Consider the following 27,431-nt stretch of genomic DNA (forward strand, 5'->3'; position numbering starts at 1 on the left):
GTGCTTCCTCCTTAGAGCCGCCCTGCACCGGTGAGCCGTTACAGAGGACAGCGTTTGCTTCATGTGGTGCAGACCGCAACACATTCATACGCTACAGTAATGAGGACATGCTATTTTAGTCACACAAGTTATGATGAAAGCACAGTCTCTGCTTTGCGATGACACAAGAGTTTCTGCGCTAAACGTGCTGATAAGACGTGCCTCCAGGAGACACATCATGAACGCTAATGATCGGACGGCAATGTTCATATATTATATGATGAGAGGAGGACATGTTGGACACAAATGGAGCTCATCAGACTATTTTGGGAAACAAAAATACATAAAGAAATGCTTTCAAAGCAGAGTAGAGGAGATAAACGTATAAGCATTAAATACATGATGCCAATGTGTGAAATCAACAGATTTTATGGCTCAGACATTGCTTTTTCAAGGCTCAGGTCATTTATCGGCAATGTTATTTATATATGATTAAAGCATTTATTGCCTTATTTTTTAGCTTTAATAATACATCTTTTTTAAATAGTTTTAGTTATTAATAACTAACAGTCTCAGTTATGTTTTTGTCTCAAACATTTCTCCTCAAATTAATAAAAATAGACCTAAATGAGTCACTAGCTGTCATACAGTAAAGAGTATAGAGCACTATAATGAATATTCATAGCTGCTGAGATCATTTGATGAGAAATATTTGAGTGATGTCTTTTGGTTATATTGATAATTCTGAGCACGGTTTGATACACTGTTGAAAAGCATGTGAGATTACTTTGGCCTTACATCAGTTTGCATTTAATTTTATTGCAGTCTCTGAGAAACAACAGATATTAACGAGATCTTGTTATTTTTCTGTCTGATGAAATTATTCAGCAAAATGCAGTAAAGGTCCATTTTATTTCAAATATGTGTGACACTGTCAGTTTACTCCACGAATAAATACAGAGTTGATGTCATTGATGTTTAAAGTTGGACTTTTAAACCGTCAGTCACTTTAATCCTTAAATGAACATCTTAGAAAATGATTGCTGACATTATTTGAAGCTACAGACTAAAAGACATTTACACACCGGCTTGAGACGACACACTCAAATATGTCTGAACGTCAGTGCATTAGAATCTCAAAGCTAGTGTCATCAAATGCTGCTCAAGTGTTTCTCTATTCTAAGACGGGTCGTGGAAATGATTTGTATTAAAATATAAGCAGACATGTTTCAACAGATATATGCTGTAGAAACCTAGTCTACAAATCCCATCGGTTGTAACTCAAATGTTGACATCTCGGCTGGCCTTTAGAAAATAGTTTATGGCTTGATTTTATGTGTGGGCTGCCCTGTCTGTTTGGAAAGAGTTCACTGTGCGCTGAGTGTTGTATATTGTCAGGAAGGATGTTTAGAGTGGTTTTGTGCATGAAGTTCTCTGTGGAGGATCCTTCTGCTGTCTTGAATGGATCCCAAAACTCTCTACTCGACTACACAATCTGTACGATATTTTGCTCATCTGTTATGGTAGTTTCAGTGGCTTAATATATTTCATTTGAATGTGGTGTAGGCTGTGCGTTGTCTTATTTTAGACTGAAAGCTTCACTGTATGCATGTTTTGTGCAGCACAATGATTTCTGCATTTACCGAAATATGCAGCAACCACATCCCTCTGTGTGAAATACTGCAGCCCATAATGCAATGCATTGCATTTCCAAAGACGAATGAACTGGGATTGACATTACCTGCGATATTTAAACAAACTAGATTTTAATCCAGTTTTGTGTGCCTATCTGTCAAGATTCACGAGATTAATCTCATAAGATTAGTACAGATCATATGCCCTTTTACATTTTGGGCATTTTCAGAAGTGAAAGTCATCATAGTTGAATGCATTTTTATTAGTGGTAATTATACAACAAATATAATTTCCACATTCTCATTTGCTCCAATAGCAAAAGTAACAAATCTACAATAACGTTTCATTACAAAAGAGGGAAAAAATACTGTGAGATTGAGTATATTGCTAGAAAGATGTTCAATCTGCCATCATTCCCTAGTTTTCTGTCATTTATTGGCAAGGTGAATAACAGTATAGTGTTATGAATTTAGCCTACATTTTTTATTTGCCAGATTAGCGATGTTAATAACTATGGAGATGCGTCATTAGAGTCTGTGGAAAGAGTCCGCAGGTCTTATTAGCATTTTTGCGGTGTCCTTGCCATTGACCTGTTTATATAATGGATCTAGAATTGTGAATCCTCATATTACATTCTGCAGACTGTACTATAGAGTTTTTCCTTGTATAAACAGTCGTTTAAAAAGCTGAAACAACTGTTTATATAATGCATGGTGTTTCTGTAAATGTCCAAAGCATGCTATTGGCTGTCTGTCATAGTCTGTATTGGCTCATAACATTCTAATGGTGCATTCAAGTCAACAAAAATATCACATTTATGAGTTGAATGCACGTAAACGGCGTGACAAATAAAGAAATGTGTTGTGACAGATTTCTGTTCAAGCGGCAGGTAAATTGATCATATCTTCCTCTTAACTAGTCATAACATGAAATAAACGTGAATGAACATCAGAAGGTATTTTATAACCGCAGAAGGACGTCAATACAAACTATTATTCAATTTCAAGCTCAAGGGTCAGTTACATTTACAATCATTTAACAGTTGCTTTTATCCAAAGCGACTTACAACTGAGGACAGTAGAAGCAATCAAAACTAACAAAAGAGCAACGATATGTAAGTGCTGCTAGGATTAGTCCAGGTTAGTCTAATGCAAGTACAAGTAGATAGAATAGAAAAAGAAGAGAAAACGCTGGTGTTAATGGGTCAATTTCATTTTTTTTTATAAATAAAAAGAAAACAAATCAATAGGCCCAGTAAAAGAATAGAAAATTATGGTATTCATCTTATATAATAAAATGAAAACATGTACTGTATTTTTCTGACTATAAGTCGCACCTGAGTATAAGTCGCATCAGTCCAAAAATACGTCATGATGAGGAAAAAAACATATATACAGTAAGTCGCACCAGACTATAAGTCGCATTTATTTAGAACCAAGAACCAAGAGAAAACATTACCATGTACAGCCGCGAGAGGGCGCTCTATGATTTCAGTGATAGACTACAGGAGCACTGAGCAGCATAGAGCGCCCTCTCGCGGCTGTACATGGTAATGACTTCTCTTGGTTCATTTCTCTTAGTTCATTTCTCTTGGTTCATGTCAAATTAATTTTTATAAATAAGTCGTACCTGACTATAAGTCGCAGGATCAACCAAACTCTGAAAAAATAGTGGTAAATACGGTAAATAGATCAGAAAAAGAATGAAAATACAATTCTGAGTGGCAAATACTGAACTTTCTTTAAGCTCAGAGTTTCTGAGTTGGGGGTGTTTGTGAGAAACATTTAGGTTTGAATGGAGTATGAATCTGTATAATAAATTTGCTGAAATGAAATTATTTGTCATTGATGATAAAGCTATTTAAGTATTGTTGTTATCGAAATATGATAATGTTGTATAATTAAGGTAGATTATTTGATGATTTACTACACCATAAATTGAATAAAAACTAGTGCTGTCAAACGATTAATCCAGATTAATCACATCCAAAATAAAAGTTTTTGTTTACATAATATATGTGTATTGTGTATATTTATTATGTATATTTAAATACAGACACATGCATGAATATATTTAAGAAAAATAAGTTATGTTTATATATATGTGTGTGTGTGTGTCTGTGTGTGTGTGTGTTTATACATGTACATACTCTATGTGGGTGCATTTATATATTCATAATAAATATACACAATACACATATATTATGTAAACAAAAACTTTTATTTTAGATGCGATTTATCGTTTGACAGCACTAATAAAATAAAAAAAAATTAAAAACACAAAATGTTGAAATGTTTTTTTCATCCAGGGTTAAAAGCAGGCTTAGAACAATAGTAACCAGGATTAAGCTTAATGTGAAAAGCCATTACAATATTTTATATTTACATGCATTATGATACTAAATTGTATGAAAAAAGTTGATAAGTGAATATCACTTGATGAATTAAACATGCATGTGGCATCAGCATAGCATGCAATATCACTGAAATATTATATACTCTGAAAGCAGTATATACTGTACTGTTTAGTAATAAACAATATTGTGCAAATCATACATTTTAAGGGTTAAAGCAGCATTTTCAGTCTGGCATGGAAAGTGTCATATGGATCAGACCGACTGTGGAGAATCCTGAGCACATGAGCACAGCCCACGTCTCAGAAGCTGGCATCGCTGGTTGATGATGGATGGATTTGTGCCCTGAGCAGCAGACTGCCTTACAAGGAGAACTGGACCTGTTTGTACACAGACACATCGATCCAACACTGTCAGTGTAAATTAATGTCAGTGATCCTGACGGTATTTTTCCACTTATATAAACTGTGGATGTTACAGTCTCCATGTGAAGAACATGTCCAGGGGCCACATTCATAAAAAACAAACAACCAAAAATGTTTTTAAGTGGTGCAAATCATTCTGTCATTATTTACTCTGAAGTTGTTGAAGGAATTATTATTATTTAGAATATTTTTTTTTTTCTGCTGAACTAATATACTTTGAAATATTTTGGAAACGCTTTAGAATATATTCTTTAGATCCTACCTGTCCGATCGCTTCCATTTTGTTTATTTAAATGGGCAGTCATCTCATTTATCACCAGTAAAATTTGGAGTGCCTCAAGGATCTGTCCTAGGGTTTCTTCTATTTTCAATATACATGTTGCCTCTTGGCAATTTTATTAGAAAATACGGTATTAGTTTCTGCTGTTATGCTGATGATACTCAGCTCTATATCTCAACGAGACCAGATGAAACTTCTCAATAATCTAAGCTAACAGAGTGTGTTCAAAATGTAAAAGATTGGATGACAAATAATTTTCTCCTATTAAATTCAGATAAGACATATTACTTATTGTAGCAAAAAACAGTACACAGAATCTAGTAGACTACAAATTTCAACTAGACAGATGTACTGTTACTTCATCTACAGTCAGAAATCTAGGTGTTATATTAGACAGCAACTTGTCTTTTGAAAATCATATTTCCCATGTTACAAAACTGCATTCTTCCATCTTAGAAACATTGCCAAGCTACGAAACATGTTACCTGTTTCTGATGCAGAAAAGCTAGTCCATGCATTCATGACCTCTAGACTGGACTATTGTAATGCACTTCTAGGTGGTTGTCCTGCTTCTTCAATAAACAAGCTACAGGTCGTCCAAAATGCAGCAGCTAGAGTCCTTACCAGGTCAAGAAAATATGATCATATTACCCCAATTTTACAGTCTCTGCACTGGATGCCTATTAAGTTCCATATCAGTTACAAATTATCATTACTTACCTATAAGGCCCTAAATGGTTTAGCTCCTGCGTACCTAACTAGCCTTCTACCACGTTACAATCCATCACACTCCCTAAGGTCACAAAACGCTGGACTTTTGGTAGTTCCTAGGATAGCAAAGTCCACTAAAGGAGGTAGAGCTTTTTCACATTTGGCTCCCAAACTCTGGAATAGCCTTCCTGATAATGTTCGGGGTTCAGACACACTCTCTCTGTTTAAATCTAGATTAAAAACACATCTCTTTTGCCAAGCATTCGGATAATGTATCTCATAATTTGTGACTGCAGTTGTATCTGATCAGATGCGTATTCCTATTCTTTAGCTTGGGTTAAACTAAATAATTTTACTTGGTTGGATCAGCTGCTATGCTAATTATGTCTCTATTTGTTCTCTCTTTTTTGCCACGGGTAACTAGGATTTACACAAGCTCCAGTCTGGATCAAGAACACCTGAGAGGAGATGATGCTGACTCTCAGAGGACCTCAGATGATGCTAACCCTGAATCAACAACAGAACTAACAAATATTGCTACTTACTATGCAATCACATTATAATTGCTGTTAATAGTGTTCATCGTCTGGTTGACAACGTCTTGTATAAATTTTTCTGAAAAGGCCTATCATATGCACATAAACTGATCACCAATTAAGCTACTACTAAATATTGTAGAAATGTAAAGTTGCCTTGCAATGATTTATATCATAAAAAGGTATACAAATAAACTTGAATTGAATTGTAATTAAATTTAATTGAATTGTAAATTTTTTTTTTTACGACAGACAGACAGACAGATAAATAGATAGATTTTTTTTTATTCTAAAAGCATGAAATTAAATCTATTTTTATACATATGTGCATGTTGTGCAATTATATTCATAGTATATGTTGGCACGGAGACTGATAGGTTCAATGTAAGCCTGTGCTCTCACTCCGTTCCACTCCATGGTTTCTCACCCCGGTCAGTTTACATTGTTACCATGACATTGACGAGACACTAAAGGATTCCTCTGTCTCTCTGAGCACTTTAACATTTACACTGAGGAGCAGAGAGTGATGTTCTCATAACACTCCTGCCCTTATTTTACCACTCGGCCCGGAGAGCTGCAGGACTTTACAGGGCACTGGAGGCCACACTGGAAAATGAAACGGCGTTTATGAGCTAATGACCTTTTACCAGGAACATCCACACGCGTCCCAGGAGGTTTACAAAGAGCGAATGAAAACAGCCAAGACAAAATATTTGAGGTGACACTCTCCTAGCAATACAATGCTACAGTGTTTTTAAAAATGCCATGGCACGTTTATGATTATGATTCCGTACCATTTTACTACAATTGCTATTCCAGAATAATTTCTGTGATGCTTTGAAAAGGGAATATAAATGTTTCTGAATGAGCTTCAGGGATGCCTCAAGAGCAGAACTGCAAATATAATATCACATATAAGTGAGAGCGAACTCGAGAAGAGCGACATACTGCAGCTAAAAAAAAAGAAAAAAAGAAGAGGAAAGTAGAACATGCTGCAACACACAGACTACAAATTTCCCGTCAGAAGAGACAAACGTCTTTCCAGTCCCACACAGCCAATCAGCAGCAATTACAGCAGACGAGTGTCCCAGCGAGTGCAAAAAGATAATAACAATGATTTCCTTTGAGCGACATAGAGGTATTTGACACATGCATAGAAATATATGACACTATCATATAGAATTCAGTCCAAATTATGTATTATTGAGGTTTTCATAATGACATGTCAACAGTTTCAATCATTTCTATTTAAAAAAAGCAATTTTTTTTCTATTTTCTAATCCTGCAAAAGTATTGAGGTTTCTACAAAAATATTGTGCAGCACGACTGTTTTCAACACTGATAATAATTACAAATGTTTCTTGAGTAGTAAATCAGCATATTAAAATGATTTCTGAAGATCATGTGACACTAAAGACTGGAGGAATGATGCTAAAAAAAAGCTGCACATCACATAAATAAAATAGATATAGATATTCAAAACAGATATTCAAATAGAAAACAGCTGTTTTAAATTGTAATAATATTGCACAATTTTTACTGTTTTTCTGATCAAATAAATAAAGCCTTGGTGAGCAGAAGAGACTTATATAAAAAAAAAATAATAATATAATAAAAATAATAATAATAATATAGAGATGCATGAAACAAAAACTATTTAATATGTACATATGCAAGATGACGCAAAATATATCATAACATTTTAAATTTATTAATATTATTTATATTTTATTCTTTTAAACAAAAGCACTGGACCATGACATCACATCCTGTTGCCCATATTCCTTCTAAAATATTTCTGTAATAATTTTGCATGCTTATTATCTAGTGTAACCACTCTTTAATCAGCTGAACAACGTAACTACATTTTTTCACTCAACAACCCAGTCAATAACACAATCTTACACCAATCATAATTCAGTACGAAAAAATAAAATAAAAATAACAAAGACCAACTGCAATTCTGTTTGATATCAACACAGTAATTTTCAATGCAACAGTTTTAAACTTCAATCTTAATTTTCTTAAAAAGTATAAACGTTACAAAACCCAAATACAGAAGCACTCTCAAGACTGAAAAGATCTAGAAAATAAAGTTTAAACGGTCTGAATTAACAGTGGTTTAATACAGAGAAAAAGAGGCTGAAAACAAATCCACACCAGAATGTTTGCTGAGCACAAACACTGTAAATATCCACAATCTTCCATATGGAAGATTCACAGGAGAATTTTTTTTTTTTTTTTTTTTTTTTCAGCACTGTTAGCCCATAGCTTCAGGAGTGGAGACAAAGACCCTCAGATGCAGACAATGCAGAAGAGGGTCAGCCGATGCCCTTGAGGCGTCACTGAAGAGGAATGTGCTTGTTCTGGGGGTCTCTTGGCCCTAATGCACAGTATTGAGTTTCAGCTCTATTTGCTCCGTGATGTGACGGTGGAGGTGAAGAACGGAGGGCCGAGCTGTTAGCGGAGCTTCAAGACCAGGCCCAAGGCACAGATTCAACCCAAGCAAACCCTGACCTCCATGTGACCCGTCTGTAGGAGTCAATGAGTCGATATTTCATCCAATCGAGGGGCGGCCACACTAGACACTATCACTTTCATTCATACTCATGTGATCGCGGGGGGTGTGTGGGAATTAGCCTAGGACTTTCATCTTCCTCTCTCTACCAAAGTTCAAAATGGGTTATTCTATACGCTGAACACTTTAAAAGAGACAAGGATGTAGATGTTTGGGAAATATGTTTTCTGTTTTGGAAGGATGAACACTGTTAAAAGATACCATATTAATACTTTACTATAGAGTTAGGGATGGATAGTCCAGACCTCAGTGACCTCATAGTTGCTAGGGCATTGCTTTGTAGTTTCTGGGATGCTCTTGGTGTATGTTTAAGTTTTAGGTAGTTGCTAGGGCATTTCTATGTAGTTGCTAGGATGCTCTTGGCGTGTGTTTACGTTTTAGGTAGTTGCTAGGGCATTTCTATGTAGTTGCTAGGATGCTCTTGGCGTATGTTTACGTTTTAGGTAGTTGCTAGGGCATTTCTTTGTAGTTGCTAGGATGCTCTTGGCGTATGTTTACGTTTTAGCTAGTTGCTAGGGCATTTCTATGTAGTTGCTAGGATGCTCTTGGCGTATGTTTAAGTTTTAGCTAGTTGCTAGGGCATTTCTATGTAGTTGCTAGGATGCTCTTGGCGTATGTTTAAGTTTTAGCTAGTTGCTAGGGCATTTCTATGTAGTTGCTAGGATGCTCTTGGCGTATGTTTAAGTTTTAGCTAGTTGCTAGGGCATTGCTTTGTAGTTGCTAGGATGCTCTTGGCGTATGTTTAAGTTTTAGCTAGTTGCTAGGGCATTTCTTTGTAGTTGCTAGGATGCTCTTGGCGTATGTTTAAGTTTTAGGTAGTTGCTAGGGCATTTCTTTGTAGTTGCTAGGATGCTCTTGGCGTATGTTTAAGTTTTAGCTAGTTGCTAGGGCATTGCTTTGTAGTTGCTAGGATGCTCTTGGCGTATGTTTAAGTTTTAGCTAGTTGCTAGGGCATTTCTATGTAGTTGCTAGGATGCTCTTGGCGTATGTCTAAGTTTTAGCTAGTTGCTAGGGCATTTCTATGTAGTTGCTAGGATGCTCTTAGCGTATGTTTAAGTTTTAGCTAGTTGCTAGGGCATTGCTTTGTAGTTGCTAGGATGCTCTTGGCGTATGTTTAAGTTTTAGGTAGTTGCTAGGACATTTCTATGTAGTTGCTAGGATGCTCTTGGCGTATGTTTAAGTTTTAGCTAGTTGCTAGGGCATTGCTTTGTAGTTGCTAGGATGCTCTTGGCGTATGTTTAAGTTTTAGGTAGTTGCTAGGGCATTTCTATGTAGTTGCTAGGATGCTCTTGGCGTATGTTTAAGTTTTAGGTAGTTGCTAGGGCATTTCTATGTAGTTGCTAGGATGCTCTTGGCGTATGTTTAAGTTTTAGGTAGTTGCTAGGGCATTTCTATGTAGTTGCTAGGATGCTCTTGGTCTTTGCTACATTAGATTGTTGTAGGAGGTTGCTAGGGTCTATTTATGCAATTGCTTTGGTGTTCTAGGTGGTTGTTACAATGTTCAAGGTGGTTTTAGGATGTTCTGGTCTTTGCTACAGTAGATTGTTGGTAGGTTGTTGCAATGGTGTTTCTATCCAGGTTGTTTTTATAAATCTTGAAGCTAATTCTGTTAAAAAAGCTGTTAAAGCTGTTGCTATGATGCACTTGTTTGCTATAGTATTCAATTTTCATGGTACTTTGGTTGGTGGCTATTATGGTCAAAGTGTTTCCTAAAAAATGAAGTGAAGTGACATGTGTTACAAGGGTTACAAGTCTGACTCGCTAACCGTTAGGGCACGACTGCTCCAATCTTGCTAGATAGTTGTAACATTTTAAAAGTTATTGCTGCAGAATTGCTGATCAATTCTGGAGTTCTTGAAGGTTGTTCTGGGGTGTTACTAGCTAGCTAAACAGATGTGTTAACCCAGTACATGGGTTGTATTGCCACTGGAAACAGGAGAAGATGATATATTTTAATATTAGAAATTTATTATTTATTAAAAAAATACTAAAAAACATTTTTTTTAAAAACATCATATACTCATCATATCTAGTGTGACCGCCCATCGCATTGCAGTCAACCAGCTGGTAATGGTTGACTAGTTCGCTTTTAGAGAGATGGGTTGGTCAGAGCTGGTAAACTCTGGATGGGTAAGAGAACAAAACTGAACGGTACATACATTACAACACAGAATCACAGATAAAACACCATCTTTCACATTGTGACATGGGTTCAGCTCCTCCCGTGTCTTGCAAAAAGAGAGTAGCACCAAACTCAGAAGAATCATGGTAGAAACGAGTGTCTTTAAACCCTGATCTGGAAGCAGACGATCTCTTTGGAGCTTGATGTAGAGTAATATAATCCTTCAATCTGTCAAATCCTGCTCGGATCTTGTCAGGTATCTCTTCCTGTTTCAATGACGAAACGTTCATTAATCCAACAAATCGTGTACCCATCTGATATAAGAATGTGGTTAGTGCAATTTTTGAGTATTTCGCCCTAGTCGTTGACTCTAATCCAGCAGTTTTTTCCTCTGAGATTGTAGTTTCTCCTTCCAGGTGGTGCATAAAATCAGGGACGCGTCCCAGTGTTCATCAGTTGTCACCACGCCGTCCAGTTCGGCAGGGGACAACTGTACTGTCTTTGTCAATCCATCTCCAGCTCCATGAGTTTGTCGCGAGAGCGTGGGGTAGGTGTAGTGGTTTTACAGCAGCAGTGAGCACAGACCAGGCCCAGGACGAGAGAAACGATGCCTACAGTCACCGAAGCACAGACGCCGTACAGCAAAGGCATCTTCATCGAGTCCCACACTGAAACCAAACAAAAATAAACACACTTACAAAATAATGCTTTTTAAAGAATTAATATTAATAAAGACATAATTATGTAAATGCATAAAGATATGGATAAACACAAATGCTCTAATAATAATGAATGCATTAATGTATATATAGTAAATCCATAAATAATGCATTCATAAATAAATCCATATATAAATAAATGCACAAATAAATAAATGCATTAATAATAATATATATATATATATATATATATATATATATATATATATATATATATATATATATATATATATATATAATGAAGCACATATAAATAAGTAAATGCACAAATAAACTCATAATAAATAAATCAATATTTTTTACAGGCACAAAGTTATTAAAGCAAATTTCAGAGCTTTCATAGCTTCATAGACAAGACATTTTCTGTGAAAAATTACTTAATTCTTCTATCATATTTTCAGTCTTCTATCATATTCATAAGACTTGGAAAAAGTCACATGGATTGAAGTTTTGACTTATGGTGTTTTCTGGTCTTATTGGAGCTTGACAGATTCACTGTGCATTACTGGTGTATGAAAAAGAATTATGGAAGAAAGAAAATCATACAGGTTTTGAAAGATTCTCTGAAAGATGACAATGACACATTTTGCTAGACTATTCCAAGTAAATGCACAAGATTTCTTAATATTACACATGCATGCTCCAACACGCACCGAGAAGTTTCGGATAAACGTAATTTCGTCGTGGGAACGAGAATCAAATGCTGGCAGCCTCCCATTTACGTATAAAAGCTTGTGAAACTAGCATGACTTGGTTTGAGGGTTACATTTAGCAATTCTGTGGACTTTATTACTCACATGCAAACTTGACACTAAGAAAGACTTTCTGTGAGAGGATTTCCGGCGTTTTGCTCCAGACCCTGGTGGCGGTCGAGCGGATCCAGGGTGTTGCGGTGCAGTAATAGTCACCAGCGTCACTGTCCTGTGTGCTGTGGACGTTCAGGACGAATCTTCGGGGTCCCAGGCGCTCCAGGCTGCAGTCGCTGCTGTCGTTGCGAGGAGCCTTGTGCACAACACCCCAGCGGTCCATACTGGCTAGCAGGGACGGGCTGTTTGAACCCTTCAGACGACTCAGAAACCACTTCATCTCGTACGCTACATCATCTGATGGGGAAGAAATCACAAGATAATGATTCATATGCACTGCAAAAAAAAGGGCATAAATCATGCATTTAATAAACTCCTTCAAAGTGCATGAATACCTAAATGAATGCATAAATTAAAATATGTTTAAATGTGTAAATAAATAATGCATTTAATGAACTCTAATAAATGCATAGATAAATAAATGAGTAAACAAATGTGTAAATATAGCAGAAATAATGCATGAATAAAAGCATAAGCAATAGTGTATAAATAAATGCATACATAAACCCATGTATATTGTATATGTATTCATGTGTAAAGTGCATTAATAAATAATTGTATAAATGTGTAAATAAATGCATAAATAAACAGACACACATAAATAAAGCAAGCTTAACCTGAGCATGTGTACAGGGAGTCTTCCTTCTCAACATAATACAATAACATTGTGTATTAAGAAGATATTATGTTTCTAATCTACCACCATATGGAGCATAAAAAGCACATACAAATGCCTCTAGATTCAAAAATATTAATATTGAGGACATATTTTTAGGACTGCAAATAAAAAAAAAAACCTTTCCTTTAACATGCATTTTTTTTGAGGTTTCTCTACCACTTTTTTTTGTTCTTGCATTGCTTATTATTATGGAGGTCATGCCAAGATCTCATCAAATTGCAAATCTTTCAGCTCCATTTCTTGCATTAGTCTTTTCCCCTCAATAACACATGCTGGTTCAAAGAACTAAAGATCAATTAGAAGATGTGGCATGTCCTATAAAAATAACGCTTTCTGTCTCCCATTGCTGGAACGGCAATGGAATGCACATCTATGAGCACAGAAAGAGTGAAAGAGACGACTATAAAGCCACGATGGTCCCAAACTAGCAATTAGACTGACTGTACGCCGGCCCACTGCTGTCAAACCCACGCGCTGACTCAAAGACCTGAACACAACGGCCCTCTCCCCATTACACAGACCTAGACAATGAATGAGAAAATGAGAAAAACCCACCAAACATTGCGGGACATTAGCTTTGATTAAATTGTTATCACTCTTTCATAGTTCAAGAAGTCATTACGCATACCTGAGAATGCTGTTAACCCTAAAACCCCTGTAAAATTATGATTTAACAAGATTTACAGCTAATATAATGAACTAGTTTTAATAGAAGGATCAGTTCAGATCAATTCATTAATAAATGCATGAAGGCATCAATGCACAAATATATGCACAGATAAATGACAAAATAAGTGCATAAATGCATAAATAAATAAACACAATATGTTAATAAAGTATGCACAAATAAATAAATGAGAATGTGCATAAATAAATGCATACATAAATAAAATGCACAAATGCTTAAATACATGCATAAAAAAATGAATGGCCAAATTCAGAAATAAATGCATACATTTATTGCAAAAATTAAAGAATGAGGGCCCACATTTTGGTAAAATTAAATGCACAAACAAAACCAGTTTTAATGTTTTTTTTTTTTTTTTTATTCAGAAAGAAGAATAAATAATCTAATCTTTCCATTGATGTATGGTTTGTTAGGATCGGACAATATTACTATTTGAAAATCTGGAATCTGAGGGTGCAAAAAAATCTAAATACTGAGAAAATAACATTTAAAGTTGTCCAGATTAATTCTTATAAATGCATACTGTATTACAAATAAAAAAATAAGTTTTGATATATTTACAGTAGGAAGTTTACAAAATATCTTCATGGAACATGATCTTTACTTAATATCCTAATGATTTTTGGCATGAAAGAAAAATGGATAATTTTCACCCATACAATGTTTTTTTGGCTATTGCTACAAATATACCCCATAGACCTAAGACTGCTTTTGTGCTCCAAGGTCACATATAAATAATCAAAGAATTCCATGTAAGCTTCTTTCAATAATCAACTTCTCAGCTATTTCTCCTAACAAATTCCTTTTGAGAAATAATAAAAAACAGACATAACTTAGCCAATAATGGACAAAGTGAGAATACAGAGCTTATAAAATGAATGCGAGCACACTGAGATGTATGTGACATTACTGGAGAAACATCAGAGAAGCAGGACACTGAATTGAATCTGTTCTACAGACCTCACTGGTGATTTTTCAATACGGTGGGAAAATATAAAGAGAACAAAAGTGCACTGACCTGGAGCACAATAGATTTGAGACATTTCCGATATCCTGCTAATTACAGTTATTCTGTGGAGGTCGTCAGAGGATTATGGGTAATGTGGTTAATTATAAACCCAGCGCTCATGTTTGACCAGAATGCAATAAATCCTCGGATGCCAAATAGTTAACCATTTTGCATGTTTGTAAAAATAATAAATCCGATAGTGTTTTTTGAGTGTGAACACTAGCAGCAATGATGCTCGCATCTAATCAGTGGACGATAATGGAAATGATAAAACAGTAATGGCAGCGCTTTATCTTCATGAAGTATGGAGTCGTTTCAGATAGCGAGACGCAATGCTGAGGCTCTATTACTCCTCCTATGATCTCCTCGATCCCGTGTCCATCCTGAGCTAATGTGTGTGGAGCTTGGGTCAGCAGCAGGAGCGGAGCAGGCCTCGATGGATACGAGCACACATCTGGCCCGAGGGACTTATGTACAGCGCAGAGGCATTCGATTTAATGTGCTTAACCAGAATGATTGTGCAAGGGTCACCGATCCTTTAAACGCACGCCAGTCCTCCGAATGTAAAGGCCTATTCAAAATAATTTCTTCTATGACACAATTGTGAAATTAAAATGTTCATTATTCCATTTGTCTTCGTAATCTTTATCAAATTAAATAACTGTGACCACCTCAGGATGTGTTTTTCCCCTCAGCAAGATTTTTTTTTTAAATTAAATAATATCGTGAATAAATATATAATATTTAGAAATATATAAAAATGTATATATCAAATATATAAAAATATATAAAATGTACAAATAAATGTATAAAAGCAAATTATATATGCATGTGTGTAATAATAATAAATAATTACAGAATGTTATTTATATAATTGTATACATTTAATAATTGTATTACTATATATTAAAATTTATTATAAGACTATATTTAAAATAGTAAAAATAAATATATGAATGTAAAATATTTTAAACAAATATAAGAAAATATAAGCAAATTTCATACATATTTACAGTTATTTATATAGTACTTTTTACAATGCAGATTGTGTCAAAGCATCTTTACAGTATTAAAAAGGGAAATAGTGTCAAAACAAATATTTGTTTGTATAAAACATACAACATAAACATATAAACAATTAAAATTAAGCAACAAAAATATATAAATAATAAAATAGTATATATATATATATATATATATATATATATATATATATATATATATATATATATATATATATATATATATATATATATACGATTTTAAAAATTTTTTTTTTATAAAAAAAAAAAAACATTTATAATTTGACAATTTGAGAAAAAAAAAGAAAAAGAAAAAAATAATAATACTGATTTTCAAAATTTTACCTTCTTTTTTCTTAATACATAAAGCGTGATAATCAGGTCCTCCAGCATGATTTGAGATCTTACAAAGAGCATCTCGAGCCTCAACAGAAGCAAGAAAATCTGACCGATGGCACAGAGAGTCACATGACCGACAGAGAATATTGCAAATTGAAAGCTGATTTTGCATCTTAGATTTTCAGTGTGCTGTCAGACATTTAAACCATATATCATGAAGATGTCTGGAGGAAGAACTAAAGGCACATCAGGGTGATACAGACGCAGAAGCTTGACTCGAACCTGCTCTTTTCTGGGACAACAGACATGCAGAGTCTTACATAAAAGACAAAAGATGGTTATGAAGCCCTGCAGCCGAGGGGAAGTACTTGCTGTTCATCCCCTGAGATTACAGTGTTACTGATGTGCCAAGACTTTGGCCTTGGGAGGAAATAAAGCAGCGGAGAATGAGATCTATTAGAGGAATGATAGATTACAATGAGTTAAAGCTTCCTTACAGATAAAACAACACGGCAGGAGCTGTCTCCAGGAAAAGTTGTTCGTATTACAGCATCTAATACTGCAATACACACAACTCACAACTAAACACAGAGAGAGTTATATTCAGTCATTCAGTCCTCAAGAGTGTTGTTATTGTTAACTAGCTAAAAAAATATTAATTGAAATAAAGTTAAAAAAATATATATTAAATGAAAAATTTAATTTACAAGATTAAAAAAGTGAAAATTTTACATTTTGTAAAATGTAAGATAATTGCTTGAAACGTTTCTGAATTTAATATATATAAAAAAAAAAACAATTGCAAGGGAAAAAGTGCCTGAATTATGAGATATAAATTCAGATTTGTGAAATAAATCGTCAGATTTGTTAGATATAAATTTAGATTTGCAAGATATAAATTCAGAGTAAAAATTAAATTTTATAAAAATGTCAGAATTACATGAAAAAAGTCAGAATTACAAAATAAAAACTGAATAAAAATAAGAATTTGAGGGGAAAAAAAGGCATAAATGCATGAAAGTCTGAATTGTGAGTTCATATTACATATATAAAAAACTGAAAGGTCAGAATTGTGAGATTATATTGTAGTTTTTATTCTATGCAGAAATAAACTTTGATTGTTCTGGTACTGGTTTGTGCACAAAGAATGCAAGTGATATTAATCAAAACTGGGTGATTTAAAATGCAGGTGCATATATTTTGAAAGGATCTTATGAAGCGTCCTAAACTAAGACTCATAAATAAGAGGTTATGCAGAAGTATAAACACACCTGAGGCGAATTTCTGAAATAAAAGGCTTGTGTTTGTGCATGTTACCTTGTGTGGGTTCTCAAACAGTTTTAATCAGACAACAAAAATCACAACTATATATATATGTGTATTGCATTTTTGCAACATTATAAATTATGACACATGACGTCTTGATCTTGAGGCAGCTTGACATGTTGCTGCACGCTGAAAAACACACACAGCGTGACCCAGTTTCACATGACATCAGTTTATGAAGTCTTTTCCCAACATTAAACATTCATTTCTATGTTTGTGCTGCAATAAAGGCAAGCACAGACACGTCTGAGTCAGATTTTACTAACGTCCTCCTAAAGACTGGTTTATTGCCTCATCCTGACCAACACTTAACCTCCAACAGGTTACAAATATTTCCAGAGAAAACCGTCATCATAAAGGTGAAACCTGGATTTTTTTGGGGTGTTGAAATACTTCCTCATACTTCAGTTCAATGAAAGTCACTGTAAGATAACCTTCCTTTCCTTTGACTATTTGTACTTAAAGGGTTACTCCACCCCAAAATGAAAATGTTGTCATTAATCACTTACCCCCATGTCATTGCAAACCTGAAAAGCTCTGTTCGTCTTCAGAACACAATTTAAGATATTTTGGATGGAAATCTGGAGGCTTGAGACTGTCCCATACAAGCCAAAAAAATAACAGTGTCAAGGTCCAGAAAAGGTATGAAAAGTTTTCATCAAAATACTCCATCTGTCATCAGACGTGCAATCTGGGTTACATGAAGCAATGGGAACACTTTTGGTAACCAAAGAAAACAAAAATAACGACTTTATTCAATAATTAATTTTTCAACGGTATCCTCTGTGTCACTCCATATCACCGTGCTGTGTATGCTCTTCTGTGTCCTCCACACCACAAGGATGCGCTGTTTCTATGTGTATTTAGCTTTGATTTCAAATAAAACAATCATTGTTCGCTTCAAAAAGTGTTCCCGCCGTTTCATGTAACCAAGATTGCTTGTCTGATGACGGATGGAGTATTTTGACGACGACTTTTCATACCTTTTCTGCACCTTGACACTGTTATTTATTTGACAGTCTATGGGACAGTCTCAAGCCTCCAGATTTTAAGGGGTTTTGAGCGACATGGGGGTGAATTATTAATGACAAAATTTTTCATTTTAGGGTGGAGTATATCCCTTTAAAACCTATATTTTGTTTTAATAAAAATAATAATAATTAAAAAACAAACAAACAAAAAAAAAAAACCTGTCAATTATTTAAAACAAAACATTAGGCTAATGTAATGTATATTATATGATGATATAATATATATTAATTAAATATAATACAATATAATATACAATAATTATCAGTTTAGTTTTTAGTTTTACATATATATATATATATATATATATATATATATAAGATAAGATATATATATATATATATATATATATATATATATATATATATATATAAGATAAGATATATATATATATATATATATATATATATATATATATATATATATATATATATATATATATATATATAAGATAAATGTTAGTTTTCAAGGTAACATTAATCTTTTTGTAAATTTTGTTTAACTTAAAATAAACTAAAACTGAAATTAAAATGCATAAAAACCTATATCAATATAACAAATAAAAAAATTTGCTAAAATGTCACAATACAATTACTAAAAGTTTAACTAAAATTAAAACCAAAACAGAAAGTCTAAAAACGAATTCAAAATATTAATATAAACTATAATAGTGTTTTACAGATACATTGCAAATACATAGACTACTTATTTATCAAAACTGTAAAAAAATCAATGCATGTTATTATTAATTTTGTTCATTATAAAATCACACCAACATACTATGGTTATAAAACGTTCAGACTGTGACATGAAACAAAAATAAAAGTGACAGCGAATCTCTCCTTTTCTCCCATTGCTCTTTTCTCAAAGCAAACATGAGCCAAAGAGTCTGAATTAAAGCGATAGTATTTTTTTACTGTATGTTTTAGCTGTAATTCCCATCCGTTTACATTATTAGACTGATAGACTGCAACGGTTTGAGCTAAAAATCTCAGTTTTTTTTTGTTTCACAGTAGAAATGCCCTGGGGGTAAGCAGATAAACATCACATTTTCATTTTTGGGTGAACTATCCCTTTAAGATATAACTTTTCAGAAAATATCTGTTTTAGGCTTACAATCAGAGTTAGGTGCTTCTTCACCCTTCTTAATCAGCTATTTTAGGAATAAATTATGCATAAGGTTAGGTTTAGGGGTAGGGATTGGGTTTAGTCTATGTTTTTGGACAATAATGTTGATCCAGGATCATGTCTTACTTGGCAAAATCACGGCGACCGTGAACATTAGATGAACTTTCATCGTGTAAACACACCTAAAGGAAGTAACACAAGGAAATGGATGAAATAAATCAACAAGTGTCCTGAATGACTCAGTGAAGCCATAAATGCCTGATCTTTAGGATCTGTGAAAAATACAACACTACAGAATCAAATGTTTGAATAGAAACTCCTGCTAGATGTCAACAAACTGGACTGAAGAAGTGCTCACACACACAAACACACACACACACACACACACTTAAACAGACTAGCTCTTGTTTTCAGAACAAAGATCCAAATGCAACACGAGCAGGCACGAGCACATCTGCTGTTAGCTGATCTGTTATTATTGCACAAATCTGATCTGGGTCTCGCTGTGAACCTGATGATTTTGGCTGAAGTGTGGAACATCTCAGGAACAGGGTTTGCATGATTTTTTTCTCAGCTGTCGCAGAGGAATGAGCGTCTTCTAATAGTGTTTAATGAACAAAGTAAGACTGATAACATAATATAACCTATTTATTCAAGGTTTAGTAAAATAACGGTTTTGAACTCAAAGTACTACTGTGATGGTCTCTTGACAAAGTGATGTTTTTCTGTAATGCTGTAATTTTGTTTTGTTTTGGCATCAATATATTTGATGAAAATGACGAGTTTTTCACTTATGATAAGTTTGTTTCTTCGTCAGATTTGGAGAAATGTAGCATTGCATCAGTGTCTTACCAATGGATGCTCTGCAGTGAATGGGTGCCGTCAGAATGAGAGTCCAAACAGCTGATAAAAACATCACAATAATCCACAGCCACTCCAGTCCATCAGTTAATGTATTGAGAAGACAAAAGATGAAACAAATCCATCATTAATATTTTTGAGTCCATAGTCTATAATAATCTGAAAAAGTTTTCCTTTGTAAACTGTGCTTGATCTGTGCAGATTTCTCTCCTGATTCAGACGAGGCCATTTTTTCACTGGAGCAAGCTTTGTTATGGTATTTTAGCTGGAAGCAAAAATTTTCTGTAAAAAAAAACGTCTGAATGATGGATTTGTTTCTCACAATCACATTAAATGATAGTCTGGAGTGCTGTGGATTATTGTGATGTTTTTATCAGCTCTCATTCTGACGGCACCCATTCACTGCAGAGCATCCATTGGTGAGACACTGATGCAATGCTTCATTTCTCCAAATCAGCTGAAGAAACAAACTCATCTGCATTTTGGATGGCCTAAGGGTGAACCCATTTTAAGCAAAATAATTTTTTTTCCGGTGTGTTTTCTTCTTCATGATTTAAACATTAATCTAACAAGATTTACCTTATGTTTAAAGAAACAAACTATTAAGATTCTAAATGTTTCAACTGATAATTGGTTTACACCAGCAGTGTAAAGTTATTCCTAACTAGCATTCATCTATCTTCTTTATTTGATTTGTGTGTGGATGAGAAAGAGAGGTGTTTAACTCGCCTGTAGTCGGAGACGTGCCGCTAACACTGACATCACACTCCATCTTCACAGTTTCCCAGGGGAACACACTCGTTGTGTCTGAACTGATGGACACATCAAACGTGGGACCTTGTGAGAATCATAAAACAGGACAAAAATAACTCCATTTAAGTCTTATAAGATAGACATGTTAAAGTATACTGTATATTGAGCATTGTGTGAGTCATTTGAACTACTGTTAAAAAGTTCTATAAGATTTGTTACATGTTTTTGAAAGAAGTCAAAATCAAGGCTGCATTTATGAGATCAAAAATACAGATACAAATACAAATTCAAAATACCTCTTTTCTATGTGAATGAATGTTAAAATGGAATTTATTTCTGTTGTCCTTTTGATTTCAGGGTCAAATGTGATAATGATTGGATTAATAACATTATTATTATTATTATTATTATTATTATTATTATTATTATTATTATTATTATTTTTATTTTTATTAATTTAATTTAATTTAATTTAATTTGCAAAAGCACTTTTCTCAAGTCCTAAGTACTATAAGCCAAACAAATGTAAAATAAATAAATAATACAAACAATTAAATAAATAAATAATAAATTAAATTAAATTAAAAAAAATAATCTACAATACAATATAAAATATAAAAATAAAGAAAAGGAAAGAAATAATAAAAAAAAAATAAAAAAATAAAAAATAAAAAATAAAAATAAAAAATTAGTCTCAAAATAAACTACATTATTGCCCAGCTCTTGATTTTCTGTAAATAATAACAACAATATTAAAAATAATATTTTAATTCAAAATTTTTGTTATTGGTATTATTATTTTATCACAAACAGTAATTTGAATTATTATATCTAATAACAACAACAACAACAACAACAACAACAACAATAATAATAATAATATAATTATTAATAGTAGCATTTTATTATAAATAATTTTAATTTTATTTGTAAATGCATTTTTCTTAAACCCAAGTGCTACAAGCAAAATAAACATGAAATATAAAACAACAAACTTCAATGATACACCAAATACAATAAAATAACAAACACATGTTACTGTATATAAGCAAAAACAATTTCTCAAAGCAGCAGGGGCATTCATAATGTTAGAAATTGAAATGTTTTTGTGAAATTGATCTAAATATATCTTGCATCCTGTACCTTTGTGTATGAAATCGATCTGAACCTTATTGGACACTCCTTTGGCCATCTCCACCCAGTCTTCCCCGCTCTGCTTCGTCCAGGCCTTCATCTCACACCAGTAAAAGCCTCGATCGGTCTCTCGCACCGCCGGCATCCAGAACTGGAACTCCCTCTTCCCGCTCTTCACCAGCATCAGGTCCCGGTCTTCCTCCAGCTGCAGGACCATCTCGAGGCTCAGAGACGCCAGTTTGCGGCTGGACGACCCGATGGCCTCCTCGGACAAGACGAGGATGGAGAAGGCGGCTCCCGGCGGGATGTTCTGGACGTGAGTCTGGCAGCTCATCTCAAACCTGGAGCCGGCAGCTGAAGCTTCACGGAGACGCCGGGCCACGACACTGAGTACAGGACCTGAGTGAGACACATGAGGAGAACCATACACATCTCATTAATAGTGACTCCAGTGATATCGTTGACTTGATTGCAAATAAATACACAGACACTGTTTAAACTGTACAGAGATGACATCACTGAATTCAATGATGAACTGCCTTTAACTATCATTATTGACACACTGTTTTCCTAATGAATGTTGTTCAGTTGCTTTGACACAATGTTGTTTGTTTAAAGCGCTATATAAATAAAGGTGACTTGACTTGACTGCAGATTAAATGGAGACTTTAATTAATGCAACTGTGCTAATGTTTGCTTATATTTGCTCTGCGATCAAAAGTCAGAGATATCAATCAGGGCCATCAGTGTTAACTTAAAATAAAATTATTAAAAACATCTTGTTGATTGCAATGAAATGAAATTAAATAATGTTATTTTATGTTATATGTCATATCATATCATATGCAATATTTACAAACAACAAAAATATTAAAAACACTAAAAAACATATAGCTTCATTACAAAGGAATAAACTATTAATAATAATAATAATAATAATAATAATTATTATTATTATTATTGTTATTTTATTTTAGCATAATAAATATTAATATTTATTTTATTTTATATTATTTGTATTATTTAATATGTTATATAATATTCATATTGAAATATAAAAAAATATTAATTAAAATGTAGTATTATGTGATATTAAAATAACACTGATATTAATGCGATATCAGCCGCTATCCTCATTATACTGCTGCAAGCAATATAAACATTAAATATTAACACAAAATAAAATTTCAATCCACGATTCACCAATAAATAAAATAAATTATTTACTTAAATAAATAAAATAAAAAACTCTGAGCTCTGAATGATCGACATCTAAATATCATGCAGAAATACAGTCCTAATGCAACACTGCCATGTCTTCTGGCTGAAAGTTATTGGTCTTGAATTGCATAAGACAATGGATTCGCATCTTGGAATATAAAAAGTGTCCCAATATAGCAGGCACAATATCAGATAATGGCAAAATTATGCCAAATGTTCAGATGTCATTATAGCTGCAATTGCAGCTGTGTAACTTGATGCAGCAACCGTTTTGAACACAAGTGTTCAGCATGTCAGAAAAAACTGCACCCTGTGGAGAAATGCATCAGACCCGCAGCTCACAAAACACATCAGAATATAATACAAATGCATAATTTATACGTCCTCATGAAGCAGAGGATTCCCCATTACAGAGACGGCGCTGGTTGAAGTCAACCGGGGCAAATGCTTCCATGCATGTGGTTATTCCATTCAGGTAATTATAGAAATGATGCAGGAAATCAATGAGCTGAGACGTCATGTGTCAGACCAGAATAGAAGCGTGAACATTTGAGCTGCAGTACACACAGGTGTCTAAAACAAACGAGACACTTTTGATATTTCACATACAGTGCAAACTAAACAGAAAAATGTTTTACTAGTCTTGCTGAAACTTGTTGCAAGGTCTTGCAATTTTCTGCTTTGGGTGAACAAATTTTCTAAGATTTCGTAGTCATCCAAATGTATACTTACACTACCTCACGATACGACTGGTTTCACTTTGAACTTTTGATTGAGGAAAAATGGTTGATATACAGTAATAATATTAATATTGCTATTATTAATATAATAATAATTTGTGTGTAACTTTTCACAAAGCCAAAATGATACAAACTATATATATATATATATATAAACACACAAAAAAATATATATATATATTTTTATTATTATGAAAATAAATTAATTCTAAAAATATAAATGAAACTTTATACAAATTACATAACAATCAAAATACTTTACCTCACAATATGATTTGATTCACTTTTGTTAACAACAACAATATTATCTTTTGAATAAAAATAGTTAAATACAAATAATGATAATAAAATATTTTTTGTTAAATACAAATAATAATATTTTCAGGAGCATACTATACATACCTCATGATATTATTTGATGCACTTTTGTCCTTTGGATTTTGGAATAAAACAGTTTAATATAATATAATATAATATAATATAATATAATATAATATAATATAATATAATATAATATAATATAATATAATATAATATAATATAATATAATATAATAATATTTGCACAAGCAAAATAAAGTTTAAATATAAGATTTTTTTTTTTTTAAATAAACAATAAACTAACCCTAAAAAAAATTACAAAACCATCCTAATGGATGCACACTTACGCTTGTTAGCAAAGCTGACTTTCAGCGCTGAGGACACATGCTCGGCAGCCTTTTTCCAGTTCCCATGTCGAGACGGCACCCATGCGGTTACAGCACAAGTGTATTCACCGGCGTCGGTGTCCGTCGTGTGAAGGAGGCGGAGCTTGAACACAGAAGGTTCTGCTCGGGTCACTGTAATAAGCCCCGCCTCCACGCGGCTCTTGTACGTCTTGCCTGCCACCAGGTTCCCGTTCTCATCCAGAGAGGCGATGGTGTGAGTGGATAACGGGACGTCTCCGGGCTGAACGCCTCTGTACAGCCACGACACTCCCAGCCGCCCGCTACGAAGGTTCGACATATTTGTGACTTTGCATTCCAGCTCCGTCGGGTCGCCAGACATCTTTGCGTTCACAGATGAGTTCAGAACAACAGTGTACTCTGGATCTGAGAGAGAAAGAAAAAATATGTTAAACTACATTTTTGTGTTGCACATCTATTTGCGATCAACAAAATAAAACAAATAAAGAAATAACCTACATTTTTGGATTTTTAAGGAATGTTGTGCATTTTAGGATATTAATTCAAGTTTGGCTCTAAAAAAAAGTATTTAACTGGTGATTTGTGTCCGCATTGTATTATTATTTAATCATTTTCATGATTAGAAGTAAACATTTAATACCATTCTTGACAGGCAAAACAACTCAAACCATGTTTGTTGAGGAAAAAAATAAACATCAAAACTTACAAAACAAAAAACAAAGCAAATTCAGAACAACTGATATTAAAACAAACCTAAAAAATATGTAACAAAACACAAAATGTTAAAAAGTAAAACAAAGACAAAACACAAAAAAACATAAAAGGCCCTGTCAAAACAAAACATAAAAATCTAAAAATAAAAAATAAAAACAGAACAAAGCAGAACATTACCAAATATCCTTAGAAAAATAACTAAACAAAAAGCTTAAATGTTAAAAAGGTCATAAAAAAACTAAAATAAAAAGCCCTACTTAATTACACAAAACAAAAAGAGACAAAAGCAAAACAAACAAAAAACTAAATAATTACACAAAAAATAACAAATCACACAAAACACACATATAAAAATAAAATCCCTAATAAATCAGATATTGCAAAAAAGTGAAAAAGCGAAAACAAAATAAAACACAAAAAGTTGAAAAAAAGCAAACAAACTAAAAATTCAAAACAAAATAAAAAAGCCCTGACAAAGCAAAACAAAAACAAAATAAGAAACAAAAACACACAAAATAAATCCAAAAGCCTTAAAAAGCACACAAAACAGAAAACAGAAAACAAAATAAAGCAAAACACCGAACAAAACTGAAAGCTCCCAACCAAACAAAACTGAAGAAAATCACACACACAAAAAAACAAAAATCTTTAGAAAAATCACACAAAACAAAATGCTAAAGCATAAAACAAACAAAAACTAAACAAAAAACTGCCCTAACAAAACAAATCACGAAAAGCCAGAAAACAAAACAGAACAAAAAGAAACACAAAACATAACTATAACCATAGCAAAACAAATCACATAAAATAAACAGTCAAAGTGACTCAGTCCAAGTTTGTTGAACAAAAGAAAGCTGGATGTATTTTGTATTTAGTCGACACTTTTATCCAAAGTGACTTACAATGCATTAAGGCTATACATTTTTTACCTAACATGTGCTCCCTGGGAATCGAACCCACAACCTTGTGCTGCTAACGCAATGCGTAACCAATTGAGCTACAGGAACACTATTATAACTTTGATTTTGTGCTACCAAAAATAGGCCTAGATTTTAGAAGTCTTAGACACGTGAGACAGTGTAAGTGTTCCTCCCAGTCCATGGGCTCACGTGCACAATCACACACTCATTAAAGGTGTGTGCTGACCCCGTCTCCAGGCTCTTGGCTCACCAGTGTCAAGTGTTTTCTGGGCTTCGCGCCCGGTGGGCAGTGAACGACTCCCTGCATCGCTTCCTATACAGCTGGGACCTTCATGCATGGGCGAGCAGTAGAGACACACAAAGACTTACAGTGTGCCAAAGAAAACGCCATTCTCCCACATACACAGTCTCCGAATACTCACAGAACACAAATACCTCGGAAAAAAACACATGAGAGAGGAGCAGGACAAATGAAAATCATCCAGACTCTCACTCACAAACACAACTGACTTGAGTCTCACATGTGGTGGTGGGCTTTGTGTTAAGCTTTTGGACGTCACGCCGACTGAGTCACTGGGACCATCTGCGCCGTGTGGCTCTCATCCGCATCACTTCCTGTTCGATAAGCCCCTCCCACTTATAGTGGGATAATACACAGCCATTCTTCATATGCATCAAACTAAAATTAATGAAAACTGAAAATATACAAAATAAAAGTCGATTTTCAAAACATAATTAATCATTTATAAATAATAGCACTACAAATATTTATAATAATATAATATAATATAATATAATATAATATAATATAATATAATATAATATAATATAATAAATATAATATATAATATATACCAAATCACATTAGTTAAAACTGGTTTAATATTTCTTCTCTTTTTTTCAAGAGGGGCTCCTACTTTTCCGAGTCAGCTAATTACTTTTAAAGTGAGTAACTTAGTTTGTTTCTCCATCAGAAGAC

The 27,431-nt window shown here is 33.7% G+C and overlaps 1 protein-coding gene across 1 annotated transcript in view; it reads right to left on the reverse strand.

Moving 5' to 3' along the window:
• Positions 1–8,119: 8,119 nt before the first annotated feature.
• The window catches only part of LOC113100113 (prostaglandin F2 receptor negative regulator-like), a 38,021-nt gene continuing 18,709 nt past the window's right edge, over positions 8,120–27,431 (reverse strand). Inside the window, exons 5-9 of the mRNA XM_026264978.1 lie at positions 24,801–25,223; positions 22,182–22,571; positions 21,015–21,122; positions 12,136–12,441; positions 8,120–11,287 (exon numbers count right to left, since the gene is read on the reverse strand). Coding sequence (XP_026120763.1) covers positions 11,124–11,287; positions 12,136–12,441; positions 21,015–21,122; positions 22,182–22,571; positions 24,801–25,223 — 1,391 coding nt within the window. The 3' untranslated portion in view covers positions 8,120–11,123. The remainder of the gene's footprint in view (positions 11,288–12,135; positions 12,442–21,014; positions 21,123–22,181; positions 22,572–24,800; positions 25,224–27,431) is intronic.

This window comes from Carassius auratus, unplaced genomic scaffold, assembly GCF_003368295.1.
Source record: "Carassius auratus strain Wakin unplaced genomic scaffold, ASM336829v1 scaf_tig00217184, whole genome shotgun sequence".
In the NCBI taxonomy this organism is placed as follows: Eukaryota; Metazoa; Chordata; class Actinopteri; order Cypriniformes; family Cyprinidae; genus Carassius; species Carassius auratus.